General features: G+C 42.5%; 1 protein-coding gene across 1 annotated transcript in view; it reads left to right on the forward strand.

The window, feature by feature from the left end:
- LOC137342532 (disks large-associated protein 2-like) overlaps positions 1–18,996 on the forward strand; it is a 198,138-nt gene extending 179,142 nt beyond the window's left edge. Inside the window, exon 11 of the mRNA XM_068006468.1 lies at positions 16,869–18,996. Within this exon, the coding sequence (XP_067862569.1) occupies positions 16,869–17,087 (219 nt within the window). The 3' untranslated portion in view covers positions 17,088–18,996. The remainder of the gene's footprint in view (positions 1–16,868) is intronic.
- The last annotated feature ends 4,694 nt before the right edge of the window (positions 18,997–23,690 follow it).

Consider the following 23,690-nt stretch of genomic DNA (forward strand, 5'->3'; position numbering starts at 1 on the left):
TATAGTGAGCAAAATAAGATGGAACACAGATTTCTTCTAGGATATTCCAGACATGTTTCCTTTATTGACCATTACTTAGAAGTAATATTTTGCCACATGGAGCACTATCTCCACACCTATGATATAAAAAAGAAATTTGTTTTAAAAATATATTTTACAATGGTTATAAATGGGACATGCCGCAGACACTAACAATGTTTGACAGACATCTCCACTCAGAATGGTACTCCTTCAGGAAGATCAACAACAACAATAATGCTCCTCCCATGCAGGAAAGTATCTCAAAGTACTTTACATTAAGTAGGACAAGAGTGTGGACAACCCAGCAGGAGGATAGAAGGGAAAAATGGAGAGGGTTAGAATGGGAGATCAAAGTCACAGTTGAAGAGAAGGATTTTGAAGAGGCTTTTGAAAGCCTCCACATAAACATAAACATTACCTTTTCACCAGTGGCCTCCAGAGATCCCTTTCAAGACCACTGCTTAGGCCCAGAAAAACTGAGTGGTCCATGGGCGGCTGTGTACTCCACCCAGTTTCTGCTGAATTTGGGAGTGGGTGTTTAATCAGGCTAGGACCCTGATTAACATCTTCAAGGGGCCTAATGCTTGTTTCAGGTGGATGCCCTGGACACTTTGAAGTCGCCGGCTTCCAATTTGGCAGCTGGTTCACTTCCTGGGGTGAGGGGGGTGGGAATTAGGCATGGGACTGCCCCCTGAAATTCATCCCCATGAACCCTCATTTTCTGACCCAATGTGGGTGCAATGGGGGCCAATTTCTCTCCCAAGGTTTCTCCATCAGACCGAATAAGAACATCAGATTTTTTAGGAACAATAGAAAGGCCAACAAGCCTGACCATCTTCCACTGCACCCTTCATCCTCACCTTACATGCCAAAGATGAGGACATTTGGACTTTTTTATGTCCAAGATTGAGGGCATCTGCTCTGCTGCTTCTACCTCATCTGACCCCTCCACCTCCATCCTACTCCCACTCCAAGCCCTTGCCCTTGCTCACTCACCCCATAAGACCATAAGAGATAGGAGCAGGAGTAGGCCATTCGGCCCCTCGAACCTGCTCCTCCACTTAATGAGATCATGGCTGATCTGATTTTTACCTCAACTCCACTTTCCCGCCTTTCCCCATATCCTTTGACACCCTTGCTGCTCAAAAATTTGTCTAACTCAGCCTTGAATGTATTCAATGACTCAGCCTCCACAGCTTTTTGGGGCAAAGAATTCCAAAGATTCACGACCCTCTGGGAGAAGAAATTCCTCCTCATTTCCATCTTAAACGGGCGCCCCCTTATTCTGAGACTATGCCCTCTAGTTTTAGATTCCCCATGAGGGGTAACATCCTCTCAGCATCGACCCTATCAAGTCCCCTCAGAATCTTGTATGTTTCAATAAGATCTCCTCTCATTCTTCTAAACTCCAATGAGTATAGACCCAACCTGTTCAATCTTTCCTCATAAGACAATCCTTCCATACCCGGAATCAACCTAGTGAACCTTCTCTGAACTACCTCCAATGCAAGTATATCCTTCCTTAAATAAGGGCACCAGAACTGTACGCAGTACTCCAGGTGTGGTACCCCTTAGGTAACCATTTCCCTTACTCTACAGTCTCTCCTCTGTCAGCCCCCCACTGCCGTCACTAAATGTATCTCTTCCCTGAAATCAATTAATTGCTCCGTTGACCCCATTCCATCCCAGCTCCTTACCATCCAATTTCCATTTCTTCGTCTCGCGATGACCGACATAAACAACCCATGCCCCTCCTCTGGCTCAGTCCTTACATATTTCAAACCCATTGTCATTGTTCCCCTCCCCTATGCAATCTCTAACTACCATCACATCTCAAACTTTCCTTTTCTTTCTAAAGTTATGCAATGTGTTAACTCGCAACCACATTTGCACCTTTCTTTCCACTTCTTGTTCAGAGCCCTCCAGTCAGCTTCCACCTGCCCAAAGCATTGATACCGCACTACCAAAGTCCCCAGTGACATTGCTGTCCCTGCTGATCCTCCTCCATATCTCCAGTGCCTTTGACGCCATCAGCTACTCCATTCTCCCCGAATATCTCTCCTCCATAGTCCACCTCCATTGTGTCTCGGTCCTGTTTCATTATTGATGCTACATCATAAGAGAACTCATTTGACATACTTTCATATTTAGGCCTTGGCCATCTCCACTTCATCATTTACATACTACTCCTTGGTAATGTTATCTAGAAGCATGTTGTCAGCTTTGAAATGTATGCTGATGATATCTAGCTCTACTTTTCCATCTCCTCCATTAACCCCATGGTTGTTGCTACTGACTCCAACTATCTGACATTAAGACCTGGATGATCCAAAACTTTCTTCAGTTTAATTTTAACAAAACCAAAGCCAATTCTCTTCTGTTCCTGCAAACATCTATCTGCTTCCAGCCTCAACTCCATCTCCCTCTCCGGTTACCACCCCAGGTTTAGTCCAGAGGTGCAGGACCTTGATGTACTGCTCAACCTGGAGCTCAGATTCCTCCCCCACATTCAGTCTATCACAAGACCACATTGTTTCACTTCCTCAACATTGCCTCTGTCCAACGTCTCCCCTTCTGTTGTTAAAACCATAATCCTCGCTTTTATCGCCTGATGGCTGGAATTTTCCAATGCTTTCATTGCTGGGCTTCCTGCTTCTACCATTCATGGCAAATTACCTGGCTCATGGCTCATGGCAAGTGCAGATCGAAAAGTCATGAGGTGCGTTACCCATAATTTTTTGATCTGCACTTCAGGTGGGCCAGATAACTCCCCACTGGTGAGGACTCAGAAAATCCACCCTTTGGAAACATCAGTGGCAGTGGAATAAATTAAATATGCTATTATGAAAAAGGAATACTCCTGATTTTTGAACTGCAATCCTGTGCACTGGAAGCTTTCAAAGCTGGCCATTCTGCACCACTGAGGTAACCAATTCACTGAGATCAGAGCTCATTCCTTAGTGGCTCAGTACAACAAGGAGCAAGCACAAGGAGGCATAGGACAAACTCAAGGAGGCACGGTGCCAGCCCAAGAAGGAAGAAAAGGATTGTCAGCGCAAGTATGAGGCGGAGAAAAAGGAGAAATGGAACCAACGTGGCAGAGAGATGCTTAATTTATTAGAGTTCTTTGAGGAAGTAACAAGCAACGTGGATAAAGTGGATCTGTGGATGTGGTGTACTTGGATTTCCAGAAGGCATTTGACAAGGTGCCACATCAAAGGCTACTATACAAAATAAGAGCTCATGGTGTAGGGGGTTACATAATAGCATGGATAAAAGATTGGTTAGCTAACAGGAAACAGAGAGTAGGCATAAATGGGTCATTTTCAGGTTGGCAAGGTGTAATGAGTGGAGTGCCACAGAGATCAGTGCTGGGGCCGCAACTATTTACAATCTATATCAATGACTTGAATGAAGGGACCGAATGTATGGTTACTAAATTTGCTGATGACACAAAGGTAGGTAGGAAAGTAAGTTGTGAAGAGGACGTAAGGAGTCTGCAAAAGGATATAGATAAGTTAAGTGAGTGGGCAAAAAATTGGCAGATGGAGGATAATGCGGGAAAATGTGAACTTGTCCACTTTGGCAGGAGGAATAGAAAAGCAGTATATTATTTAAGTGGAGAGAGATTGCAGAACTCTGAGTTACAGAGGGATTTGGGTGTCCTGGTACATGAATCACAAAAAGTTAGTATGCAGGTACAGCAAGTGATTAGGAAGGCAAATGGAATGTTGTCATTTATTGCAAGGGGAATGGAATATAAAAGTAGAGATGTTTTGCTACCGTTGTACAGGATATTGGTGAGACCACATCTAGAATACTGTGTGCGGTTTTGGTCTCCTTATTTAAGAAAGGACATAATTGCTTTAGAGGCGGTTCAGAGAAGGTTCACTCAACTGATTCCTGGGATGAGGGGGTTATCTTATGAGGAAAGGTTGGACAAGTTGGGCCTGTATTCATTGGAGTTTAGAAGAATGAGAGGTGATCTTATTGAAACATATAAGATCCTGAGGGGACTTGAAGCGGTAGATGCTGAGAGGATGTTTCCCCTTGTGGGAGAGACTAGAACTAGGGGCCACAGTTTAAGACGGAGATGAGGAGAATTTTTTTCTCTCAGAGTGTCGTGAGTCTGTGGAACTCCCTTCCCAGAGAGCAGTGGAGGCAGGGTCAGTGAATATTTTTAAGGCTGAGTTAGATAGATTCCTGATTAATAAGGGAGTCAAAGGTTATAGTAGGTAAACAGGAAAGTAGGGTTAAGGTCACAATCAGATCAGCCGTGATCTTATCAAATGGCAAAGCAGGCTCGAGGGGCCGAATGGCCTACTCCTGCTCTGAATTCGTATGTTCGTATGTATGTATGGCAATGAGTATGAGACCAATTCTTGAAGATGTGTGTTGATTCAGCTCATAACTCTGCACAGAGTAACTTTATCAGATTTAAGCTTATTCCAAATTTTAAGGAAAGGGATGACACAGAGAGTTTCTTTTGCATTGTTGCAAACCACCATAGGTAGACAAAAGAAAGATGGGCAGAAAGCCAGATACCGCCACTTAGCAGTAAAGAGATTGCTGCATTTTCACAAGTAGATCAGTTGTGGATTATGAGAATAGTAAAATGAATGATTTTGCTGCATTTGACTTTATGCCAGAAGCATTTAGGCATTAATTGAAAATGTTACCTATAGCTCAGGATTGTAATTACACAGATTTGATTGAAACTAAATTAAGTTAAATCCTTCGGGTAAAATGATAAGCAGACTCAGTCCTTGCTTTTTGTCTTGCCCTTATTTCAATGTTACAATTGTAAACAATTTTACAACACCAAGTTATAGTCCAGCAATTTTATTTTAAATTCACAAGCTTTCGGAGGCTACCTCCTTCCTCAGGTTCACCTGAGGAAGGAGGTAGCCTCCGAAAGCTTGTGAATTTAAAATAAAATTGCTGGACTATAACTTGGTGTTGTAAAATTGTTTACAATTGTCAACCCCAGTCCATCACCGGCATCTCCACTTCAATGTTACAGAGCGATAAGCAGGAAACAGTCAAGCCGAGGCATGAGCTCTTCAGACAGTACCATCGATTTAATCGAATCATCCCTTTTTATACATTCAAGTCTCCCGCTTATTTCCCTTAACTCTGTGATTGGTTATAACTTTGTGCATTGCTTCTTTTCTGTGTGTGCTACCCTCAGCAGTCTCAGACGCTCCCAGTTTTGGCCTGTGGTAAATGAGTTTTCAAGCTGCTAATTTAATCAATTGCTGAGGTGATCAAGGCCTTTGTCTTCTGCTAATTTAATCATACACACATTATCATATGTCCCAACTGTCCTTTCTGCTCATTTTCAAATTAACTCCTTCCTTCCCATGTCTCAATACCGATGTTAGAAATGACAGATGTATTAAAATTGTGGTTGGAGGGAGGAAAATGATGAGGTGTGTGAATTAATATTAAGAAATCATTTTCTGGAAGTGGTTCCAAGCAAATAAAGGGCCAGGACCCTCAGTCAGATGGCTGAACCGACCAATCATTTACAACATTCTGAGCAGCTAACTAACTGGTGGGAAAGCAACAGTTCCACACTGATCAAGTGGCACACAATTCACCGAGCCAAGGACAAGCAGCACCTTACGTGACATAGTAGCCCACCGAATCAATCACAGAGGAGTGATTCAAGGGGAATCAAATGTTACCGTCTTATCAGGGGCACTTGATAATGGGTCCACACCTTTTCCCTGATGAGTTAGCCCTGTTTGTCTTGCCTGTTCAAGAAGAGGTTGCAGGCCATCACGTAATTAGCCCATTAGCTGAGAGCAGAGTGAGTCCCTCAGTGAGGGGAGCATGGCTCAAGCTAGACAGTCTCTCGATAGGGACAGCAGGCTGCAAAGACCTTACAAAACATTCAGCACTGTCTATGTGAGGCAGCTTGTGTGAAGGGCAAATGTAGGCAATGAAACAGCAGCTAAGCTATACTATTTCCCATGTACGTCCTATGCCACATAGTGCATGACAACGTTACATGTGTAAAGCCAGAAAGTCTGCACATGCCCCATGGAGAGCTTAACTGGAAAGACATGTGGACATCATTCCAGGCAGCTCACCCAAGCAAGACACAGGACAGGTTCTGGTAAGTACTGTATACATGCACCAGTGAGCAACCATATTCCCAGGGAAGCAATGAAGTGACTCAATGGAAGACCTCCGTATTTTATGTCATGCAGTTTTGAAATAATTAGATTCAAATGTCCTTCATTCCCTAATTTCAAAATAGAGACGAGAGCTCATTTACCTCCAAAATACAGGCCAGGTTGCTTGATTTGTAAATTAGTCGGGATACTGAGGTATTGTCCTAAGTATTAATGAAGTCATATATTAATTAAAACATTTGCAAATCCTAGGTAAAGCAACAAGTCCATTAGAGGAGATATTTCCTGGGTCCGTACCCAGTCCCTGTGGATCACCTGGGAACAACAAATAGCTGAAAATCAGGTGGGTCAGAAGGCGTGCTTGTAAAGGAACTCACATGATTCTCCTCCATTTTTAATGAATGGAAGGAAAATTGGGTGGGTTCCTTTACAAGCATGCACTCTGACCACCCAGTTTTCCGATATTCAATGCATCGTGGCGATCCAGCGTGCCTGGGCACAGACCCAGGAAAATCTAGGAACAGGAGTAGGCCATTCAGCCCTTGATTATCTCAGATGGCTGGACCATGAGGTGGACAGGTGAGAAGAAGACAGTAATGTCCCAATCCTTAACATTTGCTTGTTAGCATGAAATGCAAGCATCTCCAACTATTGTGTCTTTGAATGTGATTAATTAAATTGTTAGCTAGTTAGTCAGTCCTTTGTTCAGTCTTCTCTCAATATCTTCAGCTCAGTTGTTCATGAACTTGAATTAGAAGCATAGGAACATAGGAATTGCTAGACGAGAAAAGACCAAGGTCCATCTAGTTTGCCTTCTACCAACCTGGTAGTTGCATGATACAATGATAATGGAGTTGTTGACTTATCATGGCAATCAATCTCTATCAATTGGTCTACAACGGACCCAGACATAAGGCGTGGAAATCTCCAGTGATGGAGAACTTTGGGAACTGTAAGTAAAATACTTTTACTGTTCGAGTCCTTTATCAAAAGGTCGCAAGGTGGTTTGTTCCAAAGTATAATAGCTTTACTAAGAAGTTAAAATACAAGATGAATACAACCTGATACAAAGTTTTCACTGTCCAAGACTTCAAAGTGCACTTTCGAAGGTCTTGATTAGTTGAGCTGTCCAGCCTTGCTCCGAGAATATTCCAATCAGTACCAAAAAGTACCCAACTTTATATACGTTTTAGAGACAATTAGCTCTGTATTCTCTCTGTAGCTGGGGCTGTTATCAGTCCTACTCCCTTATGCACACATTTAGCTGTACACCTCCCTCATACAGCCAGAGATGACTCCCCTTCTCTGACTGATACACAAAGCCATGCAGATGGCACCAGGTGCTCATTACTCAAAGAGGCTTTTACTTTCACAAGGTTGTAAAAAGCCTGTCTTGGACATACATCAAGCCTTTGTTCACAGCTAAACTAATATATATATTTTACTTTGACACAAGGTTTACAATAACGTAGATAGCTTATATAGTGCTTTTCTTACATTCCCTTCTTCTGAGCCTACAGGGGAAACGCTTTAGGCTCATACTCTGGTCCCATCTTTAGTTCACAGCCTGGCACCACGCTACAACCATTTGCCTTTTCAGCTTTTTTATACATGGAGGATACTAAACAAAGCATTGTGATAGCAATTGCAATTAAAACAAGCTGAGCAAGGATTAAAACCTGAGAGAATTCTAGCCCAAGGATGTTGTCCCACGTTCTATATTGTTTCCCACCATGCATGATTTGCAAGAGTAGATGTCCTGTTTTCAATGTCAGCATTGCATTGTTTCATTTCAGTCTTTCAATCTTAATTTCCAACAGCCCCTGGTGACCTCACATGGCCTTATCTAATGTTCTCATCTTGTCAACATCACATACCTATCTGAGCCATTTGCTCTTCTGGTCTAAGTGGGCAGTGGACTTCCGACTGTCCCAAGAGCTCTAACTTTTGGGTGCAAAGTGCCCTATCTTTACACTATTCGGCTGTTGGGGCTGCACGTACACATCTCTGGTCTTCTCTCCTAGCCATAAACTATCTCACCCCCATGCTGACTCCCATGTGTTAAACAACTTTAGATGAACCATGCCACGTAATGCCACGTACCGTGACTACCTCATCCTTCATCTCTGCTGTGTACTTACAAGCTGCTTTTGTTCACACAGAGACAGCACCTTTGTCTCCTCCAGCACCACCCTCTTGCTAAATGCCTAGATGTTACTTGAGATGGGATAATTGACTATGCTCAGTTTAAACCATATTCTTACATCTCCAACCTTTTGAACCTGAATGAAACCACTTTGGGTCAATTTTCACCCTACCCCATAACTTTCTTCTTGGTCTTTCTAAGATCATCTGGAGTTACATTTTATTAGCATTATGTTTACATGAACACACATAGACATATACATATTGCTTCTAAGTTTCATTTGGTTAATCTTACACACTGCGATATAGACAAAGAAAATCATAATACGCTGTATAGAAAACTACAATGTACCATATTGTCAAGAAATCATGGACTTAAAAGATTCTCCAGCTCTCCTTTTACTAATATCCATCTTATGGATATTTTTTACTAAACATTATTTCTCCCTAGCCCTCACTTGTCCCAATTTCATTGTTAACTCAAGGGAACCTAACCCTGAATTTTGGAAATCCAAATTTCTATGTCCTTCTTTATTTTAATTTCAATCTCTCTGATAGGTACCAGTGTTTAACTCTATCTTGATTGTTTCATTAATTAGTCGGTTTCTCTATGGAGCATGTGTCAGTGCCTTGCTTAAAAGGTTTTCTCACTCTCCTGGGCCACATTAACCATTTCATGTCGTGCTGTTATCAAGTAACTGAGCAAATCTTTGACCCGTTCTTCAGTGCATCTTCATCATGTATTTCCACATACTAGTTGCCTCACACGCAACATATCACAGGTAATATTCTTGAATATTAACTTTCTGCTGGCTGGTTTCTTTCCCCTCGTGGTATTGGCGAATGTGTTTTCCATGGCACACTTCATATGTCCAGTAAGATTCAATGCTGTAAGAGCAACTGCTCTGTTTGAAGAGTGGTTCCAAGAGCTCACCAGGCCTTAGGCCTTTGTAATCATGTTCTTCGTCCTGGTCTTCGTTTCCGAGGGCGATATACATTTGTATTTTTCATGTCCACTGTAGCCATTCTTGGGCTTTCAGGTTATCTTATCAAAAGATCGGGTGTGTCTGGACATCTTTGCTTATCTTCCCCTGCATGGTCCCGTTTTCTCAGGTAGTGGCCAGGCTATCAAATGCAGTTTTCTGATTGTTCAATATGGGCAAGGACGCAAACATCTCCGAGAGAAAGCAATCAATTAACTATTCTCAACTACACTTTCCTGACTTTCACCAGATTGATATCTTTAGTAAATCATTCCCAACTGATTTATGTGACTCATGGGGGGTGATTTTAAAACGTAGCCAGGAAGGGGGCGGGGGTCAAATTGAGATCGGGAAACCCATTAGTACCGGTTTCCTGATCGTCCTTATGATTTTGATGTAAGGACGACTTTTTTTTTTGTCGGTTTCCCGTCCGAGTGACCGACTGATTGACAGGCTGGTCTCAGTCGAAAGTGAGACCAGCCAGGGAGAGGACGTCTTCAGGTAAGTCTGCAGGTAAGTCTTTGTCTGTATGGGGTGCATGGGTGGGCACAGGGGCATGGGTGGGCATAGGTGGGCACGGAGGTCACGAGTCATGGGGGATGGGATCAGGGGTCAGTCACAGGGGGGGTGGTGGGATCGGGAGTCATCGCGGGGGTTTGCGATCATTGAGGGGGAGGGTCGGAGGTCGGAGGTCGGAGGATCAGAGTGGGGGGAGGATCGGGGTCGGGGTTGGGAGGATCGGTGTGGGGGGAGAATTGGGGTCGGGGGATCGGGGTCGTTGAGGGGGAGGGTTGGGGGTCGGAGGATCGGAGTTGGGGGGAGGATCGGGGTTGGGGGTCGGGGGATCGGGGGTTGGGTGATCAGGGTCAGGGGATTGGGGTCGGGGTTTGGGTGATCGGTGTCAAGGGGATCGGGGTCGGGAGTCGGAGGGGGATGATCGGAGTCGGGTGTCCACGATCGGGGGTCCGCGATCATTGGGGGCTCAGGGCACGTAGGCTTGTTGGGCCTGGGGGAAGCACTCCTGCTCCTCCGAGCCCTAAAGCTGTGTCTTTCTAAGCACCTACCTGTTAGTTTCGGGTCTTCTCACCTCCTTTCACAAGGCGTGAAACAGAAGGCCCGGGATTCCCAGCCCCCCGGGGTTGAAATCAGGAATTGGTGAAAAATGGAGGCCTGAAGCCTCCTTGAAAGGTTTTAAGGCCCGACCTGCCTCCTGGGAGCGGGTTGGTCGCCTGACCCTCGTCCCGACCCAGTGAAAACCGGAAATGGGCGGACTGAAGGCGGGTTGGGGTCAGGTCTGGAATGGTGACAATTTTCAATGCCCTCCCACCCCCAACCCACCTGTTTTTTAATTTGAAAATTAAGCCCATGGATGAACTCACACATCTTTCCCTAACCCCTCTGGTTTGGTTCCTGAAATTCACCCATAATCACCTAGGGCGATAACCTTAGAAAAATTCCCATTTGGTGGTGTTTCTATCTCATTTCCTCAACCATTTCCTCTCATCCTATTTAATACATCCCATTATATTAAGATTTCATCTCATGAATGAGCTCTGGAGCAACCTTACTGTCTGTCTGGTCCAAAATCAATACATTTTTGTTTATTTTACTTAAATCCTTTTTGGACCGTTTTTCATTATCCCAATTTGAGAGCAGTATTGTTGGACTTACAGGACTTGTCAATGTACAATTTTATGTGCTCCCAAAAAAACTTTCTTCCTTGATACACAGCATTGGGCAGGACCCATTTAGAATGGACTCATTTTATTTTAGAATATAATTCGATCATCCCCTTAAACTTCAGATGAATCTTCCCTTCTCGAGTGCTTGAACCGCAACTCATATCAATTTATCTTACCAATCCCACTTTCGGAAACCAATTATGTCCAGGCTTGGCGGTTTTACAGTAGAGACGGAAGTGCTTGTAATTACTTTTGGATATACCTTTCCCCTCCTTTAAGCTCTGTCTTGGAAAATAAAGTGGGTTAAAGCAAAACAAATCAAAATGTTTTCAAAAGAGGAAAAGCAACTTGGATCAAGGCTGTTGATTGCTTTTCCTTCTCGATGTAATTTTGAATTTTCAAAACCCAAGTCTTCGTCCAAAACGTCACCATGCTGTGACATTTAATATCTGACGATGTCTGCAGATAAGGTCTTAAAGTCTTAACACCACTGGATCGCTCCGTAACTTTGTGAAGCTACTCTTATCTCAAAGAACTACTCTTGGTAATCCTGCACCATCAATACTCATGCATTCCCAAAAACTATAGTCTCTTGCTTTAAAAGGAAAGAAACACAAAAATCCATTGCGACTCTTCTTGAGAGCCCAAGGAGTTAATTTGTTAATTCATTTTTTAAAGAATAATCCCTTTAACAGAAATAAATCCTGAGAGACAAAACATGAGAGAGCCTGCCTAAATTCTCTGTCCTATCTCTCTCTCTCTCTCCCTCTGGAACTCGCAGTCTGTCTGAAATTAATGCTGTCTATCCCACACACAGATATACATAGGACGGCTGACTTTGGAATTTCCAACTCCAAGTCCTTCTCTTTGTGTTTTTGATTGTTTCCATTTATTCCCTCAGGTAAGGAAGGTTCAGAATGTTCAAACTCCCACTCATCGTCCCATGTTATTAAAGGCCCATAGCCTGGGAATGTCCTTCTGGAGTCAGTGGAGGCGGTCTCGTCCTCCTCAACTTGCACATTGTCATTGTCCATACTGCAGTTATACAGGGCCTTGGTAAGACCACACCTGGAGTATTGTGTGCAGTTTTGGTCTCCTTACCTAAGAAAAGATATACTTGCCATAGAGGGAGTGCAGCGAAGGTTCACCAGACTGATTCCTCGGATGGCAGGACTGTATTCACTCGAGTTTAGAAGAATGAGAGGGGATCTTATTGAAACATATAAAATTCTGACAGGGCTAGACAGACTGGATGCAGGGAGGATGTTTCCCCTGGCTGGGGGGTCCAGAATGAGGGGTCACAGTCTCATGGTACGGGGTAGGACATTTAGGACTGAGATGAGGAAAAATTTCTTCACTCAGAAGGTGGTGAACCTATGGAATTCTCTACCACAGAAGGCTGTGGAGGCCAAGTCACTGAATATATTTAAGAAGGAGCTAGATAGATTTCTAGACACAAAAGGCATCAAGGGGTAAGGGGAGAGAGCGGGAATATGGTATTGAGATAGAGGATTAGCCATGATCATATTGAATGGCAGAGCAGGCTCGAAGGGCTGAATAGCCTACTCCTGCTCCTATTTTCTATGTTTCTGTGTTTCTATAAGCCATAAAAGGATTATAGGAACGATGACATGTACTGTTTCGGTATCCTGTCCCTGTCACTTCTTTATCTGATTAATATGTACCCACCTATCCTTTTTATCAGCTTGAATTTTATACACATTACTACTCAATTTGTCTATTATTGAGAAGGGTCCTTCAAATCTCTTTGCCCACTTTCTTGTGACATTGTTCAGTTTCACCATCACCTTGTTCTCCACTTCAAGACCATTAACATAAGGACCGAACTTGTGCTGGCAATTGTGGCCAATTGATAGGGCGGTACTTGGGTAAACCTGTCCATGGTCACACTCTCGTGTTGAGGTCCTGAGAGGGTGCCACCTAGCCTGATTTAATCCAAGGGTCCTCACCATGCACCCCTGAAGAAAGGGGGTGCTTCACTTTGAAATTTTCAGACAAAATTCTTGAAAAAACTAGTACAGTCCAAATACTTAACTTCAGCAATACAGAAGTAAGGGTTACTTACTTCTTGCTTGTCAGAACCTTATGGGGGTGGGGGAGGAGTCAATCACTATAGCACAAAGTGCTTCGAAGAAGTTCAAATTAATTTATAACCAGAGACCATTCTGCAACTGTAATTCTTTAAAGCTGCATTTTATCTTTTTTTTACAATTAAATCTCATTTTAAAGTATTTAGCATTTAGATAGTCCAACTACGAGACATCACCGGATTGTTGTCAGATTCATTCTTTTCCTTTTTTCGGTCACTTTCTTTTCTGATCACAGTCAATCACAGGACCAGAAGGGGATGCTGTCAGTTTGCCAACAGCAATCACATTCCAATACACCCAATATCATTAAACCAATAGAATCACCTCCAATGTCCAAATTTTAAAACACCAATTCACGGTCACCGTTACTCAACACAAAAGAGAAAAACACATAAAAAGCATTAAAAAGCGGGTGTAGCCCCCAATACCGAGAAAAAAGCCCTCACAATTAGGATAGGCTTTTTAAAGAGACAGTGCATTGAAAACAAAAGAATTGTGTTGTTTGTTACACTCTCCCTTTCTCCTTTTTGATACCATCATAGACTACCATTTTTCACTTAAACCATATTTCAATTGCTGATGTTTGTGACTTAACCCCATTCTGTACTGACTCAAAATCTCAAGCTCACAGTCTGAGTCCTCACCCAAGCCTGGTGTGTGGTGAAGGTTCCTCCATCTTTCCCTTGCTTACAATTCATCAGGACCTGCAAGGCAGCCTGACCTCCATTACCTCCTATCCCCACAGCTTTCCAGACTGCAGCTAGAGTATCCGTCCATCTCTGCCTGCCTTCTCGTGTCCCTGATGGCAGACACTTGAATACCTTGGGGCTACAGGCATATAATATCATTCATACCTTCTCTCTGTCGTCACAGTCATTCATTCAGCAGTTTGATCTATTCCTGCTATAGAAGGTACTGGGTCTTCCCTGACTTTTATTTTTGGACTAGTTTTCACTAATTCCTGTAATTGCATACCCATATATGGGATCTCTATGGTCTGGGTCACATTCTCTGCAGCGTTTGCAAAATCTGCCTCTGCTCCCTCTGGTAGCTGGGCTTCCTCTTCGACCCTAACTCTCCCGACCTCTCGTTTGACCGTATGTGTGGGGGCCATTCTGGCTATTGGGTCCCTCGGACCTCAATCATGATAATGATCTCGGTCGTCATCCCCTTCCCAGTAATACTCTGCCCTTTCTGTGAGGCCACCCCAGTCTACACCTTCATTCCCACTATCTTCTCCCTCAGCTACACCACGCTGACCTACAACATGTACCATCCCCCTGTGGAATTTCATCTGTTGTTTAAGCTTTTCTATCTCTTTATTACATCTATCGTGATCAGGCCCCTTTTGGGTCACCTCTTCTTCTTTCCTCATAATGTCAGCCATAGTTTTAGCGGCTGCAATCAATTCATTTGTTTTAGCCTTTGCTTTTTCTAACTTATATTAAATTTCCTCCGACTCTGCCTATCTTTGAGTAGCCTCAAGTGTTTTGCTCGCTACCTGCGTTTGCGTATATGCCACCAATCCCTGCAGCATCTCTGTATATTTTCATTGTCAGTCTTGCTACACACTTCCTTCATTCCCTGTGCTTTATCTTTCAGCATTTTATTCTCAGTCTGAACCGCCTGCAGTTCAACCTTTAACCTTTCCACCTCCTGAAGCTGAAACAGCAACATCCCTTTGATTCTTTTTTCCTTAGCTAACTCCTTCACTCGATTCTCAACCTCCCACAAAGTCTGACAGTTTTTAACTAAGAAAGCACAAGTTCTTAGTTTCTCCTGAATATATTTCTTTATCTTATCCACCAGAGTTGTTTTTACTGGTGGTTCTTCCATCTTCCTGCAATTATCAAGCTCCGCTGCCATGGCTAAACAACGCTCCCCTTCTTTTTTTTAAAAAACAATTTAAAATGCACCATGAGTCCATGCGAGGATCGCTCGCCATGTTAACTAACTCACCCCTCAAAACCGTGAGTCCATGCGAGGATTGCTCGCCACGATAACCAGTTCACCGTGAGTCCTTGTGATCACCACGTTAAACAACTCACAATGTGAGTCTGTGTGAGGATATAATCTCCCACCGCGTTAAACAACCCACCATGGTACCGCCTCGGAAACTATTAGACAGGTCTCCCACCACCCAAAATGTCTGATCCCAACTTTGCCCTTTTACCAAGTACAACAACCCAACTACTTAGACTTTGTACCAAACAACACCTCGTGCCTCACATTGGAGCGCCAATATGCAAGTAATATACTTCTACTGTTCGGGTCCTTAATCAAAAGATCGCAAGGTGATTTGTTCCAAAGTATAATGGCTTTATTAAGAAGTTATAATAAGTAACAAAGATATTAAGTTACAAGAGTACAATCCAACATAATACAAGATAAATACAACCGTTGATCACTGTCCAAGTCTTCAAAGTGCACTTTCGAAGGTCTTGATTAGTTGAGCAGTCCAGCCTTGCTCCGAGAATATTCCAATCAGTACCAAAAAGCACCCAACTTTATATACGATTTAGAGACAATTAGCTCTGTATTCTCTCTGTAGCAGGGATCGTTATCACATTTGGCTGTACCACCTCCCTCATACAGCCAGAGATGGCTCCCCTTCTCTAACTGATAAACAAGGCCTTGCAGATGGCACCAGATGCTCTTTACTCAAAGAGGCTTTTCTTTCACAAGGTCGTAAAAAGCTTGTCTCAGACGTGCAGCTTTGTTCACAAATAAACTATCATATATATTTTACTTTAACATGAGGTTCACAATAATGTAGAAACCTTGGGTAGTGCTTTTCTTACAGGAAACATAGGTCCAAAGTCACCTGCTCCTGCCAAACATGTCTCACTGGTGCATATATGCAGTGAATTCCATGAAGGCAGTATAAAAATTGTATTGCTCACAAATGAGAATAGATTGGGAAGACTATAAAACACTGTTTCCTCCGAACGTCTTGTTGATTATCAGACTGTATAAGGAATACGTTCTAAAGGAGATACCTTAACTTCTTGTGGACTGATTCTATCTTTATTGTTATATGCATCGTACAATTAGTTTCTTGATGGTTCTTACTCCTCTGTGTATTGAGTTATAATAATTAAAACTCACTATTAGTTTTAGCCTGAATGCATTAGTCTCATGGTGTGATATTTACTGCCTTTTAGAGAAAACAGGAGAACATGGTGGACATCCCACATGATCTCTATTCCATGGTTAAGGGATCATTGTTAGTCTCGTGGCACATTACCCCATTTATGGCAAGCACACGGCAGAGATTTCAAATAAATATGAATTGAGCTTCCCCATTGGCACAGTTAGTAAATGTACTGCCCAGTGTGAGACTGAGATATACAGACTAATAAGATTCCAAGTACGACCTCCTGTCTGTGCCGATTTGGCTGATCTTCACCAGACTGAAAAGGGAGGGAGTCCTTCAATTGGGCTCAGTATTGACCAGGCAAAGCTAAAGATCATCCAGGGTTCCCACTCCTCATCTTTATTAAGCCACTTTGCTGGAAAATGCATATGTCTGGATGTCAGCTGAGGGCAGGGTTTATTTAAGCAGTGATGCCTGCCACAGTGAAATAGCTTGCCTAGATGCACTTGGGTATGGTACCAGAGAGCAACTGGTGCTAATAGAATTATGCCCCAGCATAAATTAGCGCCTTCAGGAGAGCAAATTGGTTGGTAAAAATGAAAATGAATTCACAATGAGGAGAGGAAATAAAGAAGTAAGAAGGAATTTGTACTTCAGTGATCTAAAAAAAATATTTTTGTTGATAGGATGAAACGAAGATCCCCCCTCCTATACCAAAGAAACCACTGAAGGGAAGGTTACCTCCTATGCGGGAGAAGTCATTGGAACTTGCTGACAGACAGAGGCAGGAAGCAAGAAAACGGCTCATGGCTGCCAAGAGAGCAGCTTCGTATCGGCAAAACTCTGCCACAGAAAGTGCAGATAGCATCGAAATCTATATCCCCGAGGCCCAAACCAGGCTTTGAAATCGCACAGCGCCACTTGGCAGGAACCTGTCTTTAACTTCAACTTCACATCTTATGTACAAGGGATGACAAAGCCAGCTATGGGCATAATTTGAATCTCCTACTGTCTGGTCTCAGCACTAGCAAGCATTAACATTCCTCTTGTATTTCTTTATGTTGTCACGGTGGACCAATTATATTTTCTTCAGTTTTTAAATTAAGCTGCAGTCTAATATATTTTGTGCAAAAGTTCTTTATAATGCATCCAAATGAAAGAACAATATGACGAGAGTTATGGTCAGACCCAGGAAGCATGCCGTTGTAAGCATCCCGCAAACACTTGAACTTATTTTTAACTTTTGTTTCACTAGGAAACTGCAGTTCGCCAGGACAAAACACCAGATCTGTGAGCTTCATCATTCAGTTTAATTGGAATTATCTTTTCATTCTGGTACTTACCAGTGGTGTATTCTTAATGTGATAAATTTTACTGAGGCATCGTGACTGTAGTTAAATTTGTCACTCGTCTTAGAAATGAGGTTTTTTTTTAAATAAGATTTACACACAAAACTGTGAGAGCCCCAAAAATCTGAATCTGTGAGGGAAATGGTCTGGAAAGTGCTGAGTTAAGTCAGAATTTCGAATTATTATACTACCCAGCAATTTTGTGAGAGTTCCATGTTGTCTGTTACAATGAAGCTTTCTTACTGGGGATCGAGTGGCACAATCAGTTAGAAAACTATCCCTTTACTTTTTGGACCTGGGTTTAAATCTGGCCCAGCTGAACAGGATGAAACATTCCCCTCCCCCCGCCTTTCTAGACAAAAATGTGGGTTTAGCGATGCAAACACACAAGCAGAACTACAGAAGTGCCAAATTTAAAAAGCATCTGCTCTGTTTCTCTCTAAAATGGCTGTAAGGCGCCTACATGAAATGAGTTCTAACAGGCTCAAGCTAGTTCTCAGTATGTACGAGTCCACAGCACAAAACCTTGCCAATACCTTGGCACTCACAGCTGCTGAATTAGCAGGCCGAGACAGGTGTGAAATGGAAAAGCTTGCAGTGGTGTATCAGGGGATGCCCTTCAGAGGTCGCAATTAAGGCAAGTTGTTGGGACGATGTAGAGGGAGGTTTGCTCTCCATCTGCCTGTTGGTGTATTTGACCTGGGAGTGGTTGATACTGACAGTGGGTGGGAGAAAAGGGAAAACATATACCCTTCTCCAGCATTGATGTCCCTCACCTTGAGCACAAAAAATCGATAATATATTTTTAAAAATGTAAATTTAAAAAATATCAACACCCCCAAAATTTGCTGGTGAAACATGACATACACTGGACAGTGGCATTGGAGGACTAAGAATGAAGAAAGACTGGTCGGAAATGGGGAAAAGGAAGGGCACCTAAAGAAATGGCGAAAGCATTTGAGCGAAAGTGCTAAAAACAAGAGAAAAGGGATCGAAGGTTTAAGGCAATAGGTCCAGACTGCTGATATGACGATGTATTCATGGGAACTGATGGTAGGCCCATTTGCACCTATAAAGAATGTGAAAAGGTTTAAGTTGTGTTTGCATGTTAAGATAATTCTGACTTGCTGGGATGCATTAACCGAGAAAAATGTGTAATATGCAGTAGGCTGTGTAATAGCAAAAAATGGGCAACATTCTATGGGAATGAATGCACAGTATTTTGGAATTCTACAGTAGAAAGTGGATTATGATATTAAACAGCATGGTAAGCAGGTTCCACTAATATATTGTAAATTCCAATTCTGTAAGGCAAGACATGGGAAGGGATGGCAGCAGAGGGATTGGAGAGGTCCTTATTGCTGAGACTGTTACAATTTTGAGTAGATAATATTCCACTTGGTGGTTATCACTGGGACAAAGATTCTTATTGATGAAACTGATTTATATTAAAGTCTTTCAGAGAACAGTGCATGATGGTCCTTGTCTGTATTGGAAACCTTCAGCTGATTTTTCTTCTTCTCTGACTTTTGTTTTTGTACATCTGAAGTCTACACAAGACTGAGGCAAGTGTATTGACAACTGGCTTCTATATATATAGATTTCTGCCGATAGAGAATCTTCAAACACTTCTCATATGCGTACACAGTACAGATATGCTTGAAGGACCTTATTGCAGGTTTCGTACAATATACTCGGGTACGAGCCATATACATGTATGGTTTATGAGTTAGTTGCTAACGTTATTTTCCAATTTGCCACATTAGCTCTGTGTCTACTTTAACGAGTGCCTATCTTGTCCGATACATTTTGCCCTGTGCCACGTGAGTACAACGTGAAATGATTGTGCAGATAAATTTCCTGTTAACTGCAAGCAGCAAAAAACTGTAGATGCTGAAAATCTGAAGCAAAAACAGAAAATGCTGGAAACACTCAGCCGGTCAGTCAGCACCTGATGAGATAACGTTTTGTGCCTGAACCCTTCATCAAAACTTAGTTCTAGCAAAGGGTCTACACCCAACATGTTAACTTCTCAATTTTCTCCACGGACGCTGACTGACCTGCTGAGTGTTTCCAACATTTTCTGTTTTTGTTTCCTCTGAAGAACTTATGATATTTTAATGACTAACTTAGTGGATAATATGACAGAGAGTGGCTCATTAGCAATTAGTCATTAAGATCAGGAAATTTGTCAAGAAATTCGGAACTAAGAACTAGCATTTCAGACTTGCCAGCAGAAAATGTCTTCTGTGTTTACATGGTAGTGACTGTCCATGAAAACTAGTCATCCAACTGATTGTCAGATTTTGATCATGGCGGAAGTTAATAAAGAAATTTTCTGGTTTCAACTCTACACTAATATTCCCGTCGATTCCAAATGTGGTTGGTATTCCAAAATTTGGCAGCCAATCTATTGACTGCATGGAAAGAGACTTGAGTAACGAGTTTCCCTATATTCAAGCCAGGCAACTAAAGAATTGAGATCATCTACTTCTTTATGGAATCTGTAATGAATTTTTATCAAAACTTTTACTTGGAAGCTGAAATCAGCTTTAAAAAAACAAACATCAAATTATTTAGAATGTTAAATATCTTGACATTTATTATACAGCCTTTATGACATTGTAACTTTCAAAGCTAGGTGTGTCAAATTATTTTCTGTTTGCTTTAGATTTTATCTTTTAAAGAAACTATTTACTCTCAGACAAATTGCACAAGCTTACATTATCCATTGCTCCTTTAAGGCTTCTCACTTTCTTCTTTACTGTATCAGTAATTGCTGTGTACTGATCGTTTACTGTTGACACTGCATGCCACTTCAGTCAGAAAATAATTCGGTGCCCAACACTTCCCTGTTTCTAAGTAACTTCTGATTTGCAAATATATTCTACATTTAATTACTGAAGCTATGAATCAGTAACTCTTAGAGCAAATAGGGTTTTCAAATAAGAAAAAAATGCTGTTAGCAGAAATTGCTTTTTTGGTCAGGAATTCGCATGAATATTGATCCAAAAATGTACTCAAGTCAAAGGCTCAAATTAAGACAGGTCCGATTTTTCACACCGGCATATAGGAATGAAAAAATACTATTTATTCTTGATGAGTGCACTGAGTGCACTGGCTGAACCAACGGTTGGTGCTTTTAATCCGCCTGCTTTTAAAAAGCAAAATTTGATGAATACTGATGCGCTCTGTAAATGTTACAATAGAAGTCAAACTTTGTTGGATGTCTGAGCTGCACAGAGGAGAGAGGGTTAAAGACCAGCACTCCAGATGGAAAAAAAAGTCATTTTGCAGCAACATCAAAAAATGTCCTCTCATTGAAATGAGTGGATCTGATCTGGAGGTGGAGCAGACTTGTTTTGAAAAGCAACTCACTCTTGATTAGATATCTGTTTTTGTAGCATATCTAGCCTTCGTCAGGCTATTGGGGTTTGAAGCACGGCAAAAATATTTTTTCTTGTAAATGAAATGAAGAAAGGCAGAAATGCTCCCGTTTCCATCCTTTGAAACTGATTGCACTGTGCAGCAAGCTTCATTCACAGAGTGGTTTTGCAAGAATCGCAACATAACCTCAATTCAAAACAACATGTGACTCATGTCATGCCATTCCACAGAAGGGGGGACTGAATAGTGTGTTTGAATATAATTCAACCATTCAATTTAACATGGAGTCTCTTCTCTCTCTTAACCCCCCACCCGCCACTCACCACCATGGTGAATAATAGGATCTCTCAAATATTTTGAGGAACTTTCCATTTTCTACCTTGAAAAACACGGCTGAAGCTTTTGAGACTCAGCAGGGCTACAGGTGAAGGTAACCCTGTGGTAGAACAAAAGGTGTGAGTTCAGTGTCACAAACAAAAAAAAAGTTGTAATAAAAATGCCAGAGGTGCCAGTTGAGAAATTCCATAGAGGGTGTCCCTTTTACCTAGTTAATCTTTAACCCACCAAAAAAATGTGATGATTACATGATATACCATTATGTTCTTAAGACCAGAACGTAGATGCATTTAGAAATGTGAACTGTTTTTAAGAACAATTGTACCGAAGATTTTTAATTTGAATGGTACTGTAGTACAATTTTCATCTCTAAAATGTCCATATAAATGTTAATACTGCTTCATCTGAACTCATTGTAAAAAAAACAGAGAGGAGCATCATAGTTACTGCCATTGGCCTTTAGTGAGCTCCACCCCATTCCATATAAAACCACTGCACAGCTTGTAGCTTATCGATTTCAGGGAATCGTCTTCATTTTGTACACTGTTGTACTTCTGTGCAATAAATGGAGCCTTCTTCTATTCACACACTCCAAGTCTGCCACCTGTATTTTTCTGTGCAGAGTCCCATTGTGGACCACAAGAACTGGGACGAAAAGACGTAATCGGCCAAAAATCCACGGGAGAGCGATCCCAGGACTTATGGCAGGATCGCGCTCACTGGGATCCTCCATCGCTGACCCTGACAAACTTCTTGGGGTTAGGAGGAGGTCCCCTCATTGCCATGTTGGTGGAAGATACCAGTGCCATTAGGGGCACCTCGAGGTTGCCTGCCATGTTGTGGAGGTTGGCTGAGGTCGGTGGGGTACCAAGTAACTCCCGGAAAGATTACAGCTTCCCTCACATGCCTAAAAATTACTGTGCTAAAAAATGGGCCCTCCTCTTCAGAGATCCAGGCTGCACCCCTGGCCTGGATCCCCAAAGGCCTGGATCCCCAAATGTGCTCCACTCCGAGGCCTGGTGTGCCTGGTTTCACCAGACGGGACGGCCACCGATGCTGCGCCAAGCCTTTGAAAGACTGGGGACGTAGGAAGTCCTGGCATAGGGAGTCTGTGCCCCCGGCCTTTACCCCCTCCTGCATCAATGCGGCGGGGGGAGCTCCACTCCTGCAGAGTCAGATGGAAACTCTGGGGAAAGGGTGGTAACTGGCAGTTCTGCCAGAATGGCAGTAGATTTTCAGCCCCTTTTGCACTAATTTTATACCAAACTTTGCACTGGTGGCAGAAACCGCTAGAAATGAATGTACCGGCCAAATTTTCCAAATGCAAACAACAGTAGGAATAATAGCAAACAGAATTGAAGATCAATGTAAGGACTCTGACAATATAGTCCTCAATGTGTTACTTATGCTCTCCAATTACAGACAATATCTTTCAGGCACCTCAGCAGCTATATTGTTATGTGAAGTCATGTGTACATCAGTGCAAGTCACACAAAAAATACATCAAAATACATGTCATGTGTTCAGTGCATAGCCGAGCCTTGAGAGACCAGGAAAACTCTAGGTTTGGTTCCCAGACTGTGCTGAATTAGCTGATCTCAGCCGGGCCGGCAGTAGCACAGTTGTAATCGGCCCTGGTTCCAATAGCTTAGGGAGGGGGATAAAAAAAAATCAGCCGAGCTCCTGTCTCCCAGTTACTCACAGCAGCTTCAGCTGGAAGGCCTCTCAGGTGGACGTCAGGTGAGGACAGGATCGGACTCAATTGATCTCAGTGAGATGAGTCGGGGTTTTATAGCCAGTCATTCAGAGTATCCATTCCTGATCAATGACCCCTGCTGGAAAATGTGTGTGTGTGTGGACATGGGGTGAAGATAGAATCAGTCTCTGCTGTGATGCCCCTTGCAGTCGAATAGCCTGCTAACACGAACGCACATCAGTAATGGCCACTTTGGCTCGGCGTCGACGTTTGTCTGATTACACGTCTGTGAAATGCCTTGGGATGTTTTTCTACATTAATGGCGCGATATTGCGCAAGCAGCTGGAACTGTCGCTCAGCAAAGAGTCAATGCCTTCAGGAGAGGGGAAGGAGAGAAATTGATGGAGGTTAAAAAAGAGAGTGGAAGTTTTCTTGTAAATCCTACGTTAGTGCCAAATTCCTCCCTCTGAATTGAGCCCATTTAAAAACAATCTGCATTTTGACACTTGAAATCAGAACCAACAAGGAAAAATAATTATTGCAGCACACGCCAACACAGAGTATTTGGGGTAACTGGGACATGAGGGGCTGTGAGTAGGTTTGTCATCCTCAGTATGGTTTAAGAGACTGAGACCCAGCTTTTATGTAAAAGAGTGTAACAGCGTGACGCACTGCATTATTGAGCAGCTATTTGTTGTGTATCAAAGAGTCATTTGCCATTTACAATGAAGTTCCTCCTT

This window comes from Heptranchias perlo, chromosome 26, assembly GCF_035084215.1.
Source record: "Heptranchias perlo isolate sHepPer1 chromosome 26, sHepPer1.hap1, whole genome shotgun sequence".
Classification (NCBI taxonomy): Eukaryota; Metazoa; Chordata; class Chondrichthyes; order Hexanchiformes; family Hexanchidae; genus Heptranchias; species Heptranchias perlo.